Below are 14,993 nucleotides of genomic sequence, written 5' to 3'. Positions count from 1 at the left end.
GAGAACTTCTGGAGGTGGCAGCTGTCCGAGTTGTGGCTGAAGTCCGATGTGTAGAGAGTGAAGAGGAAGAGAGACTCACAGTCACGGAGCCTCACGTACTGTAGTCTGTTGGTGAGGTAGTCGGTGGTCCAGGCAGCCAGGTGATAGTCGACTCTGGCTCCCTCCATCTTCCCTCTCAGCAATGATGGCTGGATTGTGTTGAAGGCACTGGAGAAGTCAAAGAACATGACTCTCACAGTGCTCCCGGTGCTCTCTAGGTGTGAGAGTGAAATCTGCAGTGTTTTGTGATTTATAGTCAACGTGTGGTTCCGAACCGGGAAGAACCTGTTCCCTGGACAACACGGCTCAACGCCAACCTCAATGGTATGACAACAAGCGACTAACACATCTGGATTTCAGGCGCTGCCAGCAGCTGCCGTAACATCCAAAGTACATTTAATTAGGTCTGTTGCCGCATGACCATGTATTAGGAGGGTTATGTCTCCCTTCAGTCATTAGATATTGGTGCCCTGTGTCACATGCTGTATGTACACTGCAGAACTTCTTGTTGCCACATCATTTCAATTCTGTCACAAGACTATCAGGCAATATTTTTAATTCACAAGCTCCTTGAAGAGTGTGCAGAAATCTCTTTTTTTAAACACTGTTCTCTTAGTGGCAAAACTGTGGTAAAACCTTTGTTTTTATAGTTCGATGTAGTTTGGTTTTACTAAAGTACAAAAATACAAAAGTACTATTATGGTTGTTGTTAACAATAATTGTATTGCTGTTAAATCTCCAGGGTTATTATATTAACCCATGTGTCTGGTGGATCCACTGAGTTTGCGGTGGGCTAATTCAACACAAATACACATTTATATGTTAAAATACTCAAGAGAAACTTACTTATGGTAATCCCAATTACAAATAATGTAAACAACATATATGGTTAATATTTGCCTTTGGTCTTTGTTAGATCATGTATTACAAAATGGAGTTCATGTATTAGTCCAAGTTCTACTCATTTGTTTATTTTCAAAGTGAAATATTACAAAGAAAAGAAATAATCAACAAGATTTACGCGTGTGTAAAAGGCACAACAGATTTCCAAATGAAGCAAGTTTTTATTGCAATTGGTGTTTATTTGATGTTTATTACAGATTTAATTCATTCAGTTCAAACACAATACAAGTAGAACACAGTCAATACTGATGCCAGTCTGGATTACATATAATATATATCTCTTGAACTTAATGCAAGCATATAATGTCTCACTGACCATCTTGTGTTTAAATACTTTTCCGCTGGTTAAAGCTAGTGATTCTGTTGGTGTGCTTCGTGGATGGTACACCACAATTCTCCTTCTAAATCCTTATCTTTTCTTGCTGCTGAGGCAGGAACATGGAACATACTGTCTTCTCTGGATTTGAGGTCTGACCAGTCCCTAAATTATTGCAATCCAGGATCATTGGCAGGATGGAATCTGTTGAGAAAATCTTGAAAGAAGGCTTGATGTTCTGCACATGAGTCAGTGCCCTCACACTGGCAGCCATGCTGAATAGGTCAAATCCAGATTCTTCTTTTTCAGACAACCACATGTAGCTCAGTCTGTTGGGAGTCTGATCCGAGAAGCAGAACGTTCTCAGTGTAAACAAAACATGGAATGAGTTCTGGTCTTAGAGCAAGGTATCAGAACACCTTCACAGTCACCCTTGAGCAATATACCAAAACCCACAATGGCCATCCAGGAGTGTACCCATATATGCACCCCCCCTGTTTCCCCAAAATGGGAAAAGTGAAGACAAAAATTTTCTTTCTCTTGTTCCTGCTCTTCTTTAAACTCAGTTCAGAATCTGAATTAACATAAATGTGAGCATCATATTCTAAAACTTCTTCTGCTTTGAGAAGAAAGATGTGGAAACAGTAGCGATGTGATCCTCCAACATACTGCTTGTCTTGCATCATCGAACATATTTTCACTCTCATTCTTTTACTCTTCCCCAGCTACACACTCAACCATTTGTCTCAGATAGAATTTTTCTTCTGCTCATTTGTCTAGCAACTGGTTTCTATGCCAACAAAAAGACTAACCTCTGCTGAGCAAACTGCTCATATCTATCATCTATAACCCAACTTTATCAATGATGCCAACTTGATTAAACTAACAGTGAAGTACCGATCTGAACTTCCCTAGAGAAAGAATGAATTATCTGTCATGTGTTCAAAAGGCACAGAAAAGGACAGGAAAAGAAAAGAAACAGATTGATGATATGAAAAGTGTCAGTGTGCAGAAAAGAGGTAAAAGGAAAACAGGAAACTAAAAAACACCCACTAATGAAATAATAATGTAACATAACGCCTTATGCCATATCCACCAAGGACAGAGTCACATCAATAATGACTTTTATATCTGTTAACAGGCATAACCTGGCATGTTTTTATGGGAATCCAAGCACACACACACACACACAATCAGGATGATTAAATATGTTTTCTGTTCAATTATCACTGAAATGTGCACAATAGAAGTATACAAATAGTATTGTCTTCTATCAAAATAATTGCAGCACCTTTTATATGGTTTTTTTATACTCATACTGCAACTATACATACTGAATGTTTATGTGTGAGTTAAACTTCTGACAAGTCAGAACCACATGAACAGAGCAGACGAATGATGAATACTTCCTGTGTATACTGTGGGAAAATAATGAATATATATTTTAATCTCTTAACTTCTATCTTTTGATATGTATATTTTCATAATGTATAAGAAGTATAACGAGTATAATCAGCTCTATAAGCTTGTAGTCGCAGTTATGTACAACATGAGTCAGCGCCCACTGATATGTGGTCTCCAACGCATTCCTGGAGGTGCGTCTTTGGCTGTGAACGTCAGTGTGTGCGGCTGTCTGTCCGAGACCCAGCTGGTAATAAAGTTCTCAAATCACTTATCTGAACTCCTGGATTTGTTTCCCCCACGCTGAACACCTAAAGATATTTTGTCTCACTATGACAATACCTATTGTTCCGACTTTTCTCTACACCCACACACGGTCTGAACCAGGCTGCTGTAGAACTCTATGGTAGAAGCTGCAGTTCCTGCATTGAAAAGTTGGTGTGCAAAGGTTATATCTCAGAGTATGTGAGAAACTACAGATAGGTGAGACTGGGATGTTAATAGTGACAAAAAAGAAAGTGAATCTGATTTGTGGGCAATAAAAAGCTGCTGATTTGGAGGACAGCAGTCTGGGCAAGAATGGAGCACTGTAAATTCACAGAAGATTCTTAAAACAAACATTTTCATAATGAGTAAAGTTCTCTGTGATCACCTCTGAAACTTTGCACATATTCATTTTATCTACAGGCAGCAGTGAAGGCACTTATCTGCAGAATGAACAAAAAACATCCTTCCTGCCACAGATAGAAAACGCATGCATCTGCGGGTGAGACGACATTTTTAGATTCCAAGGACAGGGTGTGTTTCCTTCTCTCCCGTTCTATTGTTTCTGCAGCAGCAGTGATCCTCAGGAGAGTGTGCAGCCACCAGCAGAGCAACAGCCAATCAGAGGGCAGGACTGGGCCTTGGAACATTCTCACTGCAGAAGAAAGATGGCAGAGTGAAACGGCAAACTTTGTGCAAATTAGCCATCTTGCCGCCAAAATCTTTTTTTAAAAACCAGCTGAAGTAATAATAAATGACTTTGCTGCCATCTGCAGGAGAGTCAAAAACACAGCAAGCATATCTAACCTTTCAGCCCAAACCTTGACAGGATAAATTAAGACAGTGTTTGATTTTTTTTAAAAATGAATTTGTATGTAATTACATATTGGTGTCAAAAGATTATACACCAAAAATGTCACATTAACTCACAATTACAAAGAAAAAGTCTTCTTTTTCTTCAATTACAAGTATTGAAAAACTATGTACAGAAAAAGGGGCACGATGACGAGATAGTGCACTAGAAAAAAAACTAAGTCACACGATACAGTCAACATGGTTCATGAGGCGTCGGCATATTAAGACCATAGCAGTTAAACTGTCTTCATGCACCAGACTCCAACAGCATTGCCACTAAAGGAAAAAAAAAAATCATTCATCCACACTATAGCACGGGTGCTTTCCATTTTCTGTTCAAATAATTTCATCATGAAAATAAAAAGCAGCATTCTGGCTTCAAACACAGATTCTGTTAATGGTGTTAGGGTTTCTTTACCAATATTACCCCCCCCATAACAAAAGTGAGACCTGACTAGCAAATTAACAGATCATTTCATCAGCCTATTATATGGAAACAAAGTCCGAATGTGGAGCATAAACATGATCAGTGATATGGATGATGGATAACTGCCCTCCTAGAGTTAAAGTATTGCAGTATTGCCCCCACAGCTTTAATCTTCATCCCTCTGCACAGACGCCATCATATCCAAACAGGTTAAAAAAAAAAAAAGGTCACCAGCTGCCGAAACCTTGGGAAATTTTAAACAAGAAATTGTAATCTTAATAACTGGAGTCTTCCTTCAGTTCCTCTTGCTCTCATCAAATCAACTGCTCCTAAAGAGATGCATGTCATATCAATATGAAATTATACCATTAAACATGTTCTCTCACTTCACATAAGAAGTGGGGCTACAAGGGACATCAGCCTCCTCTCCATTCAAATGTGAAACCTGCAGCCATTAAAGGGCCTCTCTGACTTTCTGATCTGTAAAAAAGTTATCTTAGTTTTTAATGGCACTTATTTCAGTGCAGTAAGCATACTGGAGAGAACTACACAGCTTTATATTGGGAGTTACGTGCACATTTTATGCTTTAGAACTGCAAAAAAAGAAGTCAGGCTGTCACATCTGAGCAGCAATTTAAAAAGGGTGAATCAAAGTCAGTGTGCTGCATGGAAAAAGGTTTCTTGGCATAAGAAGATGCAGCACCTGGATGCAGAGATAGTGAAATGCTAATAAGCACACGACTTTTGCCTGGTTTGTCTCAATTCTTCCTTCTACATAATTATAAATGAGATGTGCCACTTATGTCAGTAACACATCTGAAGTAAAGAAGAAAAAGCATCTCCTGCCTCTTTCCAATGACAAAAAGAAACAAAAGGAGGTGGTGTTAAACAATCTGCCTAAAACAGAACCTATAGGAGCTACACTGGTGATGAGAGCACATCTGTATGCATCAGCATAGCTCTTATTTCCATTTTACGATTCAGCTCATGTTTGTGAGGTCACGGTTTAATTTTGAACAAAATCTGTCTGCGGCATATCAGTGGAAATTTGGAACCAGATACTCCTCCTGGGAGAGTTTCTGTCAGCCTTTAATCACTTTTTGCTTTTTTGCTGTCATTTCCGTTCTCTTCCGGCTCCTCTGTCACTCCAGCCTCCTCCTGATGCTTCCTCTTCTTTGTGTCTTCGGAGTTGGTGGCGGATGGGTGCGGCCTCAGAGTGATGATAACGCAAGTCATGTTATCACAGCCAGTCCCATCTCCAGATGTGTCAGGGGCCAAACAGTGGTCCAACAGCTGTCAAAAGAACATGCAGAGCTTCAAAAATATGCCAAATGACTTTATGATACAATCCATTTCCTTTGATTTGACGAACATGACTTGCTTTATAGTGAGGAAACCGATTTAATGGGTTACACAAAACAAGTTTATAGTATGTACACCGTGAACATTATAATTAAAATGTGGCGGGTCTCACCTCTTCTATGATGGATGAGAGTGATCTCACATGGCCACTTTCATTAGGTTTGATCCTCTCACTGATGAAGTCCACCACTTCCTGGCTGCTCAATACATTCCTGCATACATACAACATACATGAGCATCAAGATAATGGAGGGGAGTTTAACATTTATGCAGCTTTTACAATGAAATTAGCATATTGATGCGGGATTATGTAACGCAGGTTGACTGCCGGGTGTTTTCGTTTTGCCAGCAGTAGCAGGTCTGACCATCCTGCTGAGAGGTGCATGGCTGTTCTTTCCTTCCTCTCATACGTCATCTCATCATTACACCTTTACATGCACTGAAACACTGTGAGTTAAACAATGGACAGCATGGATGTCAGCATTGTTTTGTATTTTGCTCCTTGAAATGTTTACGAGCTCAGTGCAGATTGAACAATGTCTGCACGCTAATGCAGCGAAAGCAAATTGTGCCTAATCTGGAAAGATTTTGACATTTTATTATTTTGTTGAATTTGATGATCAGTGATTAGGCTACTAATCGAAGAAGTACTTGCCAAAGAATTTATTTGAAGAATTTTTGAAAATAAATTTTTGTTAGCTAATAATATTTCTGCATGTCTTGCATTCCTGCCGGAATATATAGTTTGTGTTCCTCCCAACAGCTCCAAGTTTCATGCACATAAATAAAATGAGACTAACAGGCACTAGTGCTGTAATCTTTTCAGTCAGTGGTGTGCAGTGGGACAGAAAAGTGCCAAGGATTGTGCCAGAGCAAACCATTTCCTCTGCATCCTCATGCACAGGACACAGGTGGCTCAGCTGCTGGAGAGCTGGAGATACTCGGGGGGTTAGCCAGTGCTGAGCGGCCACATAGCTATTACTTTGCAAAGTTCATAATAAGGTCACCCACTGCATCAGAGGCTGGTAATGCTGCCAAAAATAACTGACAGTGACCGAAATCTGCTTCTGAATCTCTTCTTCCCTGCAGAGGCTGAGAAGCTTGCAGTTCTTGTGATCTTGTGAAAGAGCGACCATGATCAATAAAAGGTGTGTGATATCACTATAAACAACCTCCAACAGCGGGATTTCCCTCGCATGACGTACGTGCTTCCATTAAAAATCGTGAAGCTCCATATTTGATTTGTCTGATTGAAAAAACGGGAAAAATCTCTGTCCTTCAGAGGTCAGTCTCTGTTGACAGTTAAACATCAGAAAGTGACAGGCAGGTACATCAACATCATCAGGTAATTTAGCAAGACAATGAGGGACAGCTTTTAATTTGCAGGCGAGACAAGCAGTCATTATTTTGAATGACCCGCCATTGAAATGCCATGACAATGCGGTCACTGCCGAAAAGACCTGCAATCTTTCTGCAGTGTGAAAGTGGCTTCACCACACCCCAGGAAGATGGGGAAAGATGACATTTGATCCATATTAAATATTTTCCTAAATTTAAACAGACATGTCTTCATAAGAAATGTAGAATAAATTCCACCCAAACTTACCATATACCATCACAGGCGATGACCATGAAGTCATGGTCCTCATTTAGCGTCAGAACTTTGACATCAGGCATCGCAGAGATCATTTGTTCCTCTGGAGGCAGAGCCCTGTTCCTCTTGTAGAAGTGGTCACCTTAGAACAGTGTGGAGAAACAAATATTACTTGTATAATAACAACAAATCACAGTATATCTCACCAAAAGGTGAACGTACCAATAGCTCTGGAGAGGTTAAGTCCACCATTGACGCGACCATCCATGGTCACTTTCCCTCCGGCATTTTTGATGCGAGCAAGTTCCACCTCATCCTCTGGCTTGTGGTCATACGACATATCCACAGCTTTCCCTGCAGGAAAACTGTTTTTAAAAAAAACTGCTGCAGTTTTCAGAGGTAAGGCCGTAACTAAGCAAAGACCATTGTGCAACAAAGTACAACCAGTTTCAGAAAAAACATCAAATGAGCAGCATGAGCAGCACCTCGCTCTGAAACGACGCAGCGAGAGTCTCCAGCATTGGCCACGATCAGCTGTTTTCCTCGGATCAGAGCCACAACAGCCGTTGTACCACTGTCTGATCCGGGCTGTGGAAGTGTGAACAGAAATGTAATTCGACTTTTAAAACGTAAAGTTGTGCAACAGCATTGAAATAACTTCATATCTCCTCCTTCAGTAAGCGGCTGCTCCACCCTCGCTGTGTGAAGGAGAGGTATCGCAGATCTTTCCTGCCGGCTGCTGTCAGACTGCACAATAAACATAACGCCCGCTAACACAATCTGAATATTATATATTCTGATATGTATATTGTATTCACCCTCTGTACTATGTACAGGTATACAGAGGCCGAGTATCCATTTATCTGGATTATTGTAAATATACTGTACATCCTCTTTGTATATTCCAAATCCTATTCTATTCTATTATTTTTCTCTGCGTGCTCTTGCTGTTGTTGCACTGTAAATTTCCCCGTGTGGGACAATAAAGGATCTGAATCTGAATCTTAATATCTACCTCTTCTAGTCTAAACATTGCAGCTCACTTTCCAGAGATCATTGATCAAAGCAACAGACTTATTAGAGAGGAAGAAATGCATTTGTCTAGTTCTGAGCTCTCTTGAAAACAGCCACATGACTAGGTTTTTTAAAATGTTGGATAATATTTAACCAGAAACTGTTTGCCATATGGTTTAATTATACACCAACGGTTTTATTGCGTGTTTTTAAGACCATCCTAACCTTCAATCACTTCGGCCATGGAGGTTAGGCAACAGGCAGCATTTAATTGCTAGCAAAATAACTCAAAATTTAGGACCGGATTTTAACAAAACTTGCAAGAAATGTTGATAATTGGCCGAGGAAGAGCTGATAACATTTTGGTGATGTTCTGGATTATGGAGGGGCTTTAACCTGTGATTTTCCAAAGTCAAAGCTTTGATTATCAAGCAACCTCCTAGGTAATGTAACCTTGTATTACTACTGCCTATACTGTAGATACTATACTGCAGGTGTAAATCACAATATGTGGGGAAATTACCTGTTTGGCGGAGGTCTGGACTCTCCAGAGTGCACCCCCCCAGTTGTCTAACCCCTCAAAACTGATGTCACCTAGACACAAAAGCTCTACCCTGAATAAGCTTCAATTTATCCATCAACTCAGCAAAAGTCGGCACGTCCTTCATGACCGACTTGCCTGGACTAATCGGGTCAAATCAATAAAACATAAATACAGTTTTTCTTATCTAAACATTTAACAATGTAATTACTTTAGACCAGCTTCATACACACCTCCTCCTTGCCATCCATTCCAGGTAGACACATTTCTTCCTCCTCTCCATCTTCAGAGTCTTCCTCCCCCTCCTCTGTATCCTCCTCTTCCTCTATCTCACTGCTGTCACCTTCCTCCTCCTCACTGCCATCCTAATTGTAGGGTGAAAGTTGTGAATCTGAAGTCAACAAGCTGAATTTTTCATCATCACATTTACTTTCGTGCGATGTCCTCACCTCTTCATCGCTGCCCTCCTCTTCTCCCTCCTCAGACTCCTCACTGTCATCAAAGAACTTTGACTTGGTGTCTCCCACGTCCTTGGAGGAAGAAGAGCAGGAGGGCCCTGCGTCTCCTTCAGTCTTACTGCTTTTTTGTTGTCCATTTGGACTTCCTGATCCTCCACAGTTGGCTGCTGGAGGAAGCAAACATAGGCTTTGATTTATTGTTGCTCTCTTCCAGCACTTCAACATTATGAAGTGCTGGAAGACAACAACAATAAATTACAGTGTGCTGTAAAAGCTTGTCTGCAAATGTGTGAATGTACTTCTTGGTTCCATCTTTACTCACTGGTTTTCAAACTGGGACATTTGCTGCTGGTACAAAACTGAACAAAGAACTTTGCACATCCTCACAAAAAACTACAAATTATACCTTTAATTTATAACAGAATACAGTTTTTTCCCCCAAGAATAGTATATAGGAATAGTAATTATTGTTAAAGATAGCGAGCCTAAGCGTGTCACTTAGCCTTAAATCTTAGAGCAGCAATTCTGTCTGTGACCGTCACAAGCTTTCAGCTCACCTTGACCACTGGCTTCATTTGCTTCTTGTCTCTGACAAACTCTGTTTTTAGACCCAGATGCCACTTCTTTTGCCTTTCCATTGGTTTCCTCCTCCATTTCTCCATTAATGCCCTCTTTTAAGTCTTTCTCCCCTGAAGACTCTGAGTGAGAGCTTGCTGCCTTCTTAGTAGCTGCACTAGAACCAAAACACATGAAGCACAATAAATCTCAGGAACCGAAGGCTGCATTTACACAATATTATTTATCATCTTTCTGACTGTCCCTAAAAATATAAACACACAAAGTGTGACATTCACCCACTGTTAATGGTACAGACAGATGTCCAATGAAATTGTATGATCAGTCAAGCGCACTGATTCACAACTACTGTGAATCAGTCATTTTTACTAACCCTCATCAACATGGAAAATACTAGAAGAAAAGCATATGATGCGACTTTTAAGTTAAAAGCGATGACTCTGGCGGTTGAAGAAGGAAATCGAGCTGCCGCACGTAATGTTGGCATAAATGAATCAATGGTGAGAAGGTGGAGACGCCCGCATAAAGAACTGATACAAAGCAAAAAGACAACAAAAACTTTAGATGTAAACATGGCAGGTGGCCCGAGCTTGAAAACTTTCTGGAAGACACAGAGCAGGCGGCCATGATGTTTCTGCTGTAAAAATCAGAAGGCAAAAGCAATCGCCACTGCGATGAAAACAGAAGATTTTAGAGGTGGGCCATCGGGATGTTTTAGATCGTTGATTGAGTAAAAAAGCATAAACAACGTAATTTGTGTGTAGCTGATACAAACCTATATTTCAAGGTAGCTGCATTACAGACACCATTTACCGGTACATTATATTTGTTTGTGTTGCTAAGCAGATTAAATTAATAAAAAAAGTTTAAAAAAAATCCTCACATGATAAAAATTGGATTTAAGGTCTCTGTACAAACATACAAGTGAAAAGAGTGGATGTTGTTTCTTACCTGTCTGTTGCTCGTTGTCAGTGACTCGTTTCTTACAGTAATAAAACATATACCGGTAATGAATGTTTTTGAGCTAATTTTTCATATTACTACATGGGATACCTGCGGCTTAAAATCCGATGCGGCTTGTATAAGTACAAAATTGATTTTCTTTCTAAAATTTGATTATGCGGCTTTTAATCAGGTGCGCTCTGTAGTCCAGAATCTACGGTAATTCTTTTCGTTGAGTTGTTCAGGTGAACACAGACTTTTCCCCTTAATAATAAGAAAGATGGGGATGTGGTATTGGTAAAGACACAAATCATTAATAAGTCTCGGTAACTTAGTAACAATAAGAGGGAAAATTAGATACATAAAATTCACAATAAATCAAAAAGGGAGTTATTATGGGCCACAGTAACAACGTTAAATCCTAAGACAATACTGTGAAAACAGGTGATGCAACAAAAATTAAAAAAAAAAAAAAAAAACACTTAAGAGAACAAAGACCACTGCCAAGCAGATCATTTCCCTACACATTGTGACTTACACTCGTAGTATAGTATAAAATGTATGCAGTCAGTAGTAATACAAGGTTACATAACATACTAGGTTTTTGTTCAAAGCCCCTTGGCTATCCATTTAAACTTTTGGAATTATTTTGCAACAGGCATACAGACAAACACACACCAGCTACCATATAACCTCCATCACTGAAGTGATAATTAAAGGCTGGAATTTGTCTTAAGCTTATTATAGTTCAGCTACCAGTAGTTCTCCTAAAATGACACAGAAGCCATTTGTGTGATTTTACTGCTCTAGAAAAATAAATATCCTAATCTGTCATGCATACAAATGTAAAATCTGATCCTATTTCCATTTATGAAAGATTTTTACCTGATGGCTGCTGCGTGTTTGACAGCGTTGAGGTTCTGGCCATAGCGAGCCAGCAGCTCTTCAATGGTCATTGTGGCTTCTTCGTGGAGCAAAGCGGCCTCTTCTGTCTCCACTGAAAGAGGGAGAGAACATGGAACGCTCCTGCACATGTGACTAATAGACACCTGTATGAAGTCCATCTCATGGATGTCATAGCTAGCAAAAACATCGTTACACGAAGACACCGAAAACTTTTCCTACAAGAATTTAAGGTCATAGAAACAATGACAGCCATTGTGACAGCCTGATTTTACATTTTTGAAGTGAACATTTTTAAGGTGAACAGCCCTACTTACAATCATCCTCCTCTGCCATCTTTTCAGATGGGGGCTCCTCAGTGGGTCGTCCAGCTATCTGGACTAGCTCTTTAATTACTTCCTCTGTGGTTATTCTGCTGTCAATGGCCAAGAAAGCATCTTCAAGAGCCTTGAAACAACAGTAAAATGAAATGTGTCAGGAGATTTATTGTAGCATTCAAAACAGGGTTCAGACACAGCTTCACCTTTTGCAGTTTTCTGTCTTTGTAGGTTTTCTGTTCCTTGATGATATCTGGAAGGTACTTTGAACAGTAAAGTGCTACTTCTTCACCTAGAAGAAATGGCAATTAGAGCAGACATGATGCTCTGAATAAAAATGTTGTTTAAAAGCCATGAGATCAAACTACATTTTACAGTCAAGCCTACCTCCATGGCCATCATAAACAGCAAACATGGCAGTATCCTCATCAAAATCTAAGATACAATTGTGAGCATCCTGAAGGGACATTAAAAAAGATTATTCTTTAAAGGGGAACTATATGTTGAACAAAACACATTACCTTTGGTTGTTGGTTAATGTTCTTACTATAATTGTGGTTACACTTCATACATTCTAAGTTGGTTACTTCAATATAAGATTTTTACTTGAATTCAGCTGTTAGATTTGATTGTTTCAGATTTGCTCATCACAGTAAACCAATAAAACTGATTAAATGGACCTCGACAGCAGCACAGACCATTTTAGGCGTGCGACAAACTGCAAACACTGATTATCTAAATCCAAACAACGCCATAACTATAAATCATTCAAGCCTCTTCATGCCCCTATTAACAACTTAAGATCCACTAAAGATTCACTCCGTTCAGGTGCCGGTTAATATGGTTTCATTCATATTCACCTCCATGGACACACGCCATCCCTGCATGGCAGAAATGCCGTAGCTCAAGTTGCTGTTGCCGCCATCAGACGAGCTCTTCGTTATATTAGGTTGTGACAGATAAGCCCCCATTGTTGTCGGTTCTTATGGCTATTCGCCTGAAAAGAAGAGAGCACGAACAAATATCTCAGGGTAGCTTCGGGAAATAGACACAAATCCGGCATTATCAAAACGCTTCAGCTTCCTAAATGAGCTCGGAGAGTTGCGGTTGCTAGCTAGCTAAAGGTTAGCGTTAGCAACAACACAACAAATGTAGACGCATCAGCAAGCTAATATCAGCAGGCTAACATGGACAAACCCGGCTTAACTTCTAACCATAACATCTGCCTTGCTATGCAAGCGGGTGCGCAGTTGTAAAAAGGACCCTACATCGTCCGTTAATTTACCTATTTTAACAGAACAGGATGAGGTCAAACACTAGTCCAAACGAGAGAGATTAACATAGGCAAGATTACACGTGTGGAAATAGAAGCCGCTCAATACAGGTCGGAAAGAGAATCTGGAGTGGTTGAGGAAGTGAATTAGTACGCGCCCCTTTCGCTGGAAGAAAAGGGGCGTGTCCCAAAACTGTGCTTAAAAGTGCAGCGCCTCTGGATCCAGAAGTACATTTTCCTTTAATATTTCCAGACATTAACCCTCTCTAAACATAACATTAATAAACGAACATGTGAATACAAAAAGCTTATTTCTCAATGTATTGCTGATCAGAAGTTATATATTACTGATACTGAAAATGAAAGTAACAAATTATTAAATGGGATGGTAAAAGAACATTGGAGGTTGGTTTAGCAGAGGTTCAGAAATGTGTTGGCTCTCTTACAGACAATAACAGTCTGCTTGAAATGATGGCCTGATAAATTTTCAATCTTCTTTCATTTTCTTGACTGTTTTATCCCTTTCGTGGTCACAAGAAGGATGCTGGAACCATATGCAGCTGAAATAGGTCCACCCCTGGATGGATTTGGGCCCCATGCATTTGGGGGTTTGGTACCTCATTCAAGGTCAATTTGTCTGTTAGATAATGATGCAAAAATATTTGTGTACAGAATTCCTCCTTGTTTTCCCCGTTCTGTCTTATTTTTATCCTTATTTTATTCGGGCAGTGCTTGGGCAGCTGGGGAGGTCCTCAGGCCCTATAAATATGTTTGGCGGCCATTGTTTCTTCTTGGTCTGTTGTATTGTGAACTTCTGAAGAAGGCAGCCAGCGATGCGTTGATGCCCATGCGGCATATACCACACCCAAACTTGACTGCCTTTGTTATTGAATAAAGCCATTGAGTGCACTCTCCTGCTGTCCTGTGACTCTCTGACCGGAGCGCCCACTGCAGATGAGGAGACTGGCAAATTATTAGAGGGATTCTCATAATTTGCACTAAATCCCTCACATTTGGTCCTTCGAGCCGGATCAGCCCCACCTGCAGTAGCTAAAACATGGCAGAGCAGAGAGTGGCCTCAGAAGATTTACCAAAGACGACCAGAAGGAGGCGCCCTCCAGCATATCTTCAAGATTTTGAAGTAATGCTGCCACCGTCCTTGGTGGAAACCCAGACAATTAATGCCAACCCTGAATGGCTGCAGCAATCAAGTCCGCCGGTCGATACCACTTGGACAATGAGGCAGCCAGAGCCAGTGTTCGGGCATCAGATGGGGTCCACCACTCAAGGAGTGGGACAAAGAAGGCCACCTCCACCAGAACAGTTGCCTAAAACTGTGAAGGGAGATAAGTCTTCTCCTTCAGACAGCCAAGATGAATACGAAGTGGAGCAGCACAGCGGCAGCAGTGGATCAAGCATGCCGGAGTCGCCTCATCCAACCCGTGACCACGGCCACAGGTACATCGCCTTGCATCAGTCGTCCACCACCTCCAGTGCAGTAAATCAACCAGCATTCACACCACCCGTGCTCCAGGTTTCAACAGGGGCAAATGGATACCCTTCATCTTCAGATTATTTACCACCAGTTCCTCATCAGTATGGCAGCATTAGTCAGCAACCGTCCACCCTCCAGCTACCTCAACAGTATCATCCATATCAGCACCAACCACAACCAACCGCATCAGCCTTTCCCATTTACCCAGGCTACCCAAGTACACCACAAGCACCACCATTTGTGCATCAGCCTCCAACCCAACCTGTCCCCGTGCCCAGACTCCCTAAACTGGAGCATGACAGCGAACGAGAGT

General features: G+C 40.8%; 1 protein-coding gene across 2 annotated transcripts; it reads right to left on the bottom strand.

The window, feature by feature from the left end:
* Positions 1 to 1,112: 1,112 nt before the first annotated feature.
* On the bottom strand, positions 1,113 to 13,362 carry ppm1g (protein phosphatase, Mg2+/Mn2+ dependent, 1G). 2 transcript variants are annotated; one of them, XM_057022292.1, is made up of 14 exons: positions 13,198 to 13,362; positions 12,773 to 12,909; positions 12,300 to 12,369; positions 12,119 to 12,204; positions 11,913 to 12,042; positions 11,578 to 11,689; positions 9,732 to 9,907; positions 9,166 to 9,341; positions 8,950 to 9,081; positions 7,647 to 7,749; positions 7,384 to 7,515; positions 7,174 to 7,303; positions 5,680 to 5,779; positions 1,113 to 5,498 (listed from the first exon to the last, which is right to left on the bottom strand). In XM_057022292.1, the coding sequence occupies exons 2-14, from the start codon at positions 12,881 to 12,883 to the stop codon at positions 5,295 to 5,297; spliced, it is 1,662 nt and encodes a 553-aa protein (XP_056878272.1). In that variant the 5' UTR covers positions 12,884 to 12,909; positions 13,198 to 13,362; the 3' UTR covers positions 1,113 to 5,294. The 2 variants fall into 2 exon arrangements, with proteins under 2 accessions (XP_056878272.1, XP_056878281.1); XM_057022301.1 differs by having other exon boundaries at positions 9,166 to 9,338.
* Between the last annotated feature and the right edge of the window lie 1,631 nt (positions 13,363 to 14,993).

This window comes from Takifugu flavidus, chromosome 2 (assembly GCF_003711565.1).
Source record: "Takifugu flavidus isolate HTHZ2018 chromosome 2, ASM371156v2, whole genome shotgun sequence".
NCBI classification, from domain to species: Eukaryota; Metazoa; Chordata; class Actinopteri; order Tetraodontiformes; family Tetraodontidae; genus Takifugu; species Takifugu flavidus.
The sequence above is the reverse complement of the archived record's forward strand: the minus strand, read 5'-3'. Positions and strand labels throughout refer to the sequence as shown.

Coding starts and splice junctions, on each gene's coding strand:
- ppm1g (XM_057022292.1), bottom strand. CDS start 12,883: ATGGGGGCTTATCTGTCACAACCTAATATAACGAAGAGCTCGTCTGAT. Junction 9,342..9,731: donor AAATGAAGCCAGTGGTCAAG/GTGAGCTGAAAG, acceptor TGCTTCCTCCAG/CAGCCAACTGTGGAGGATCA. Junction 7,304..7,383: donor TAACCTCTCCAGAGCTATTG/GTACGTTCACCT, acceptor CACTGTTCTAAG/GTGACCACTTCTACAAGAGG.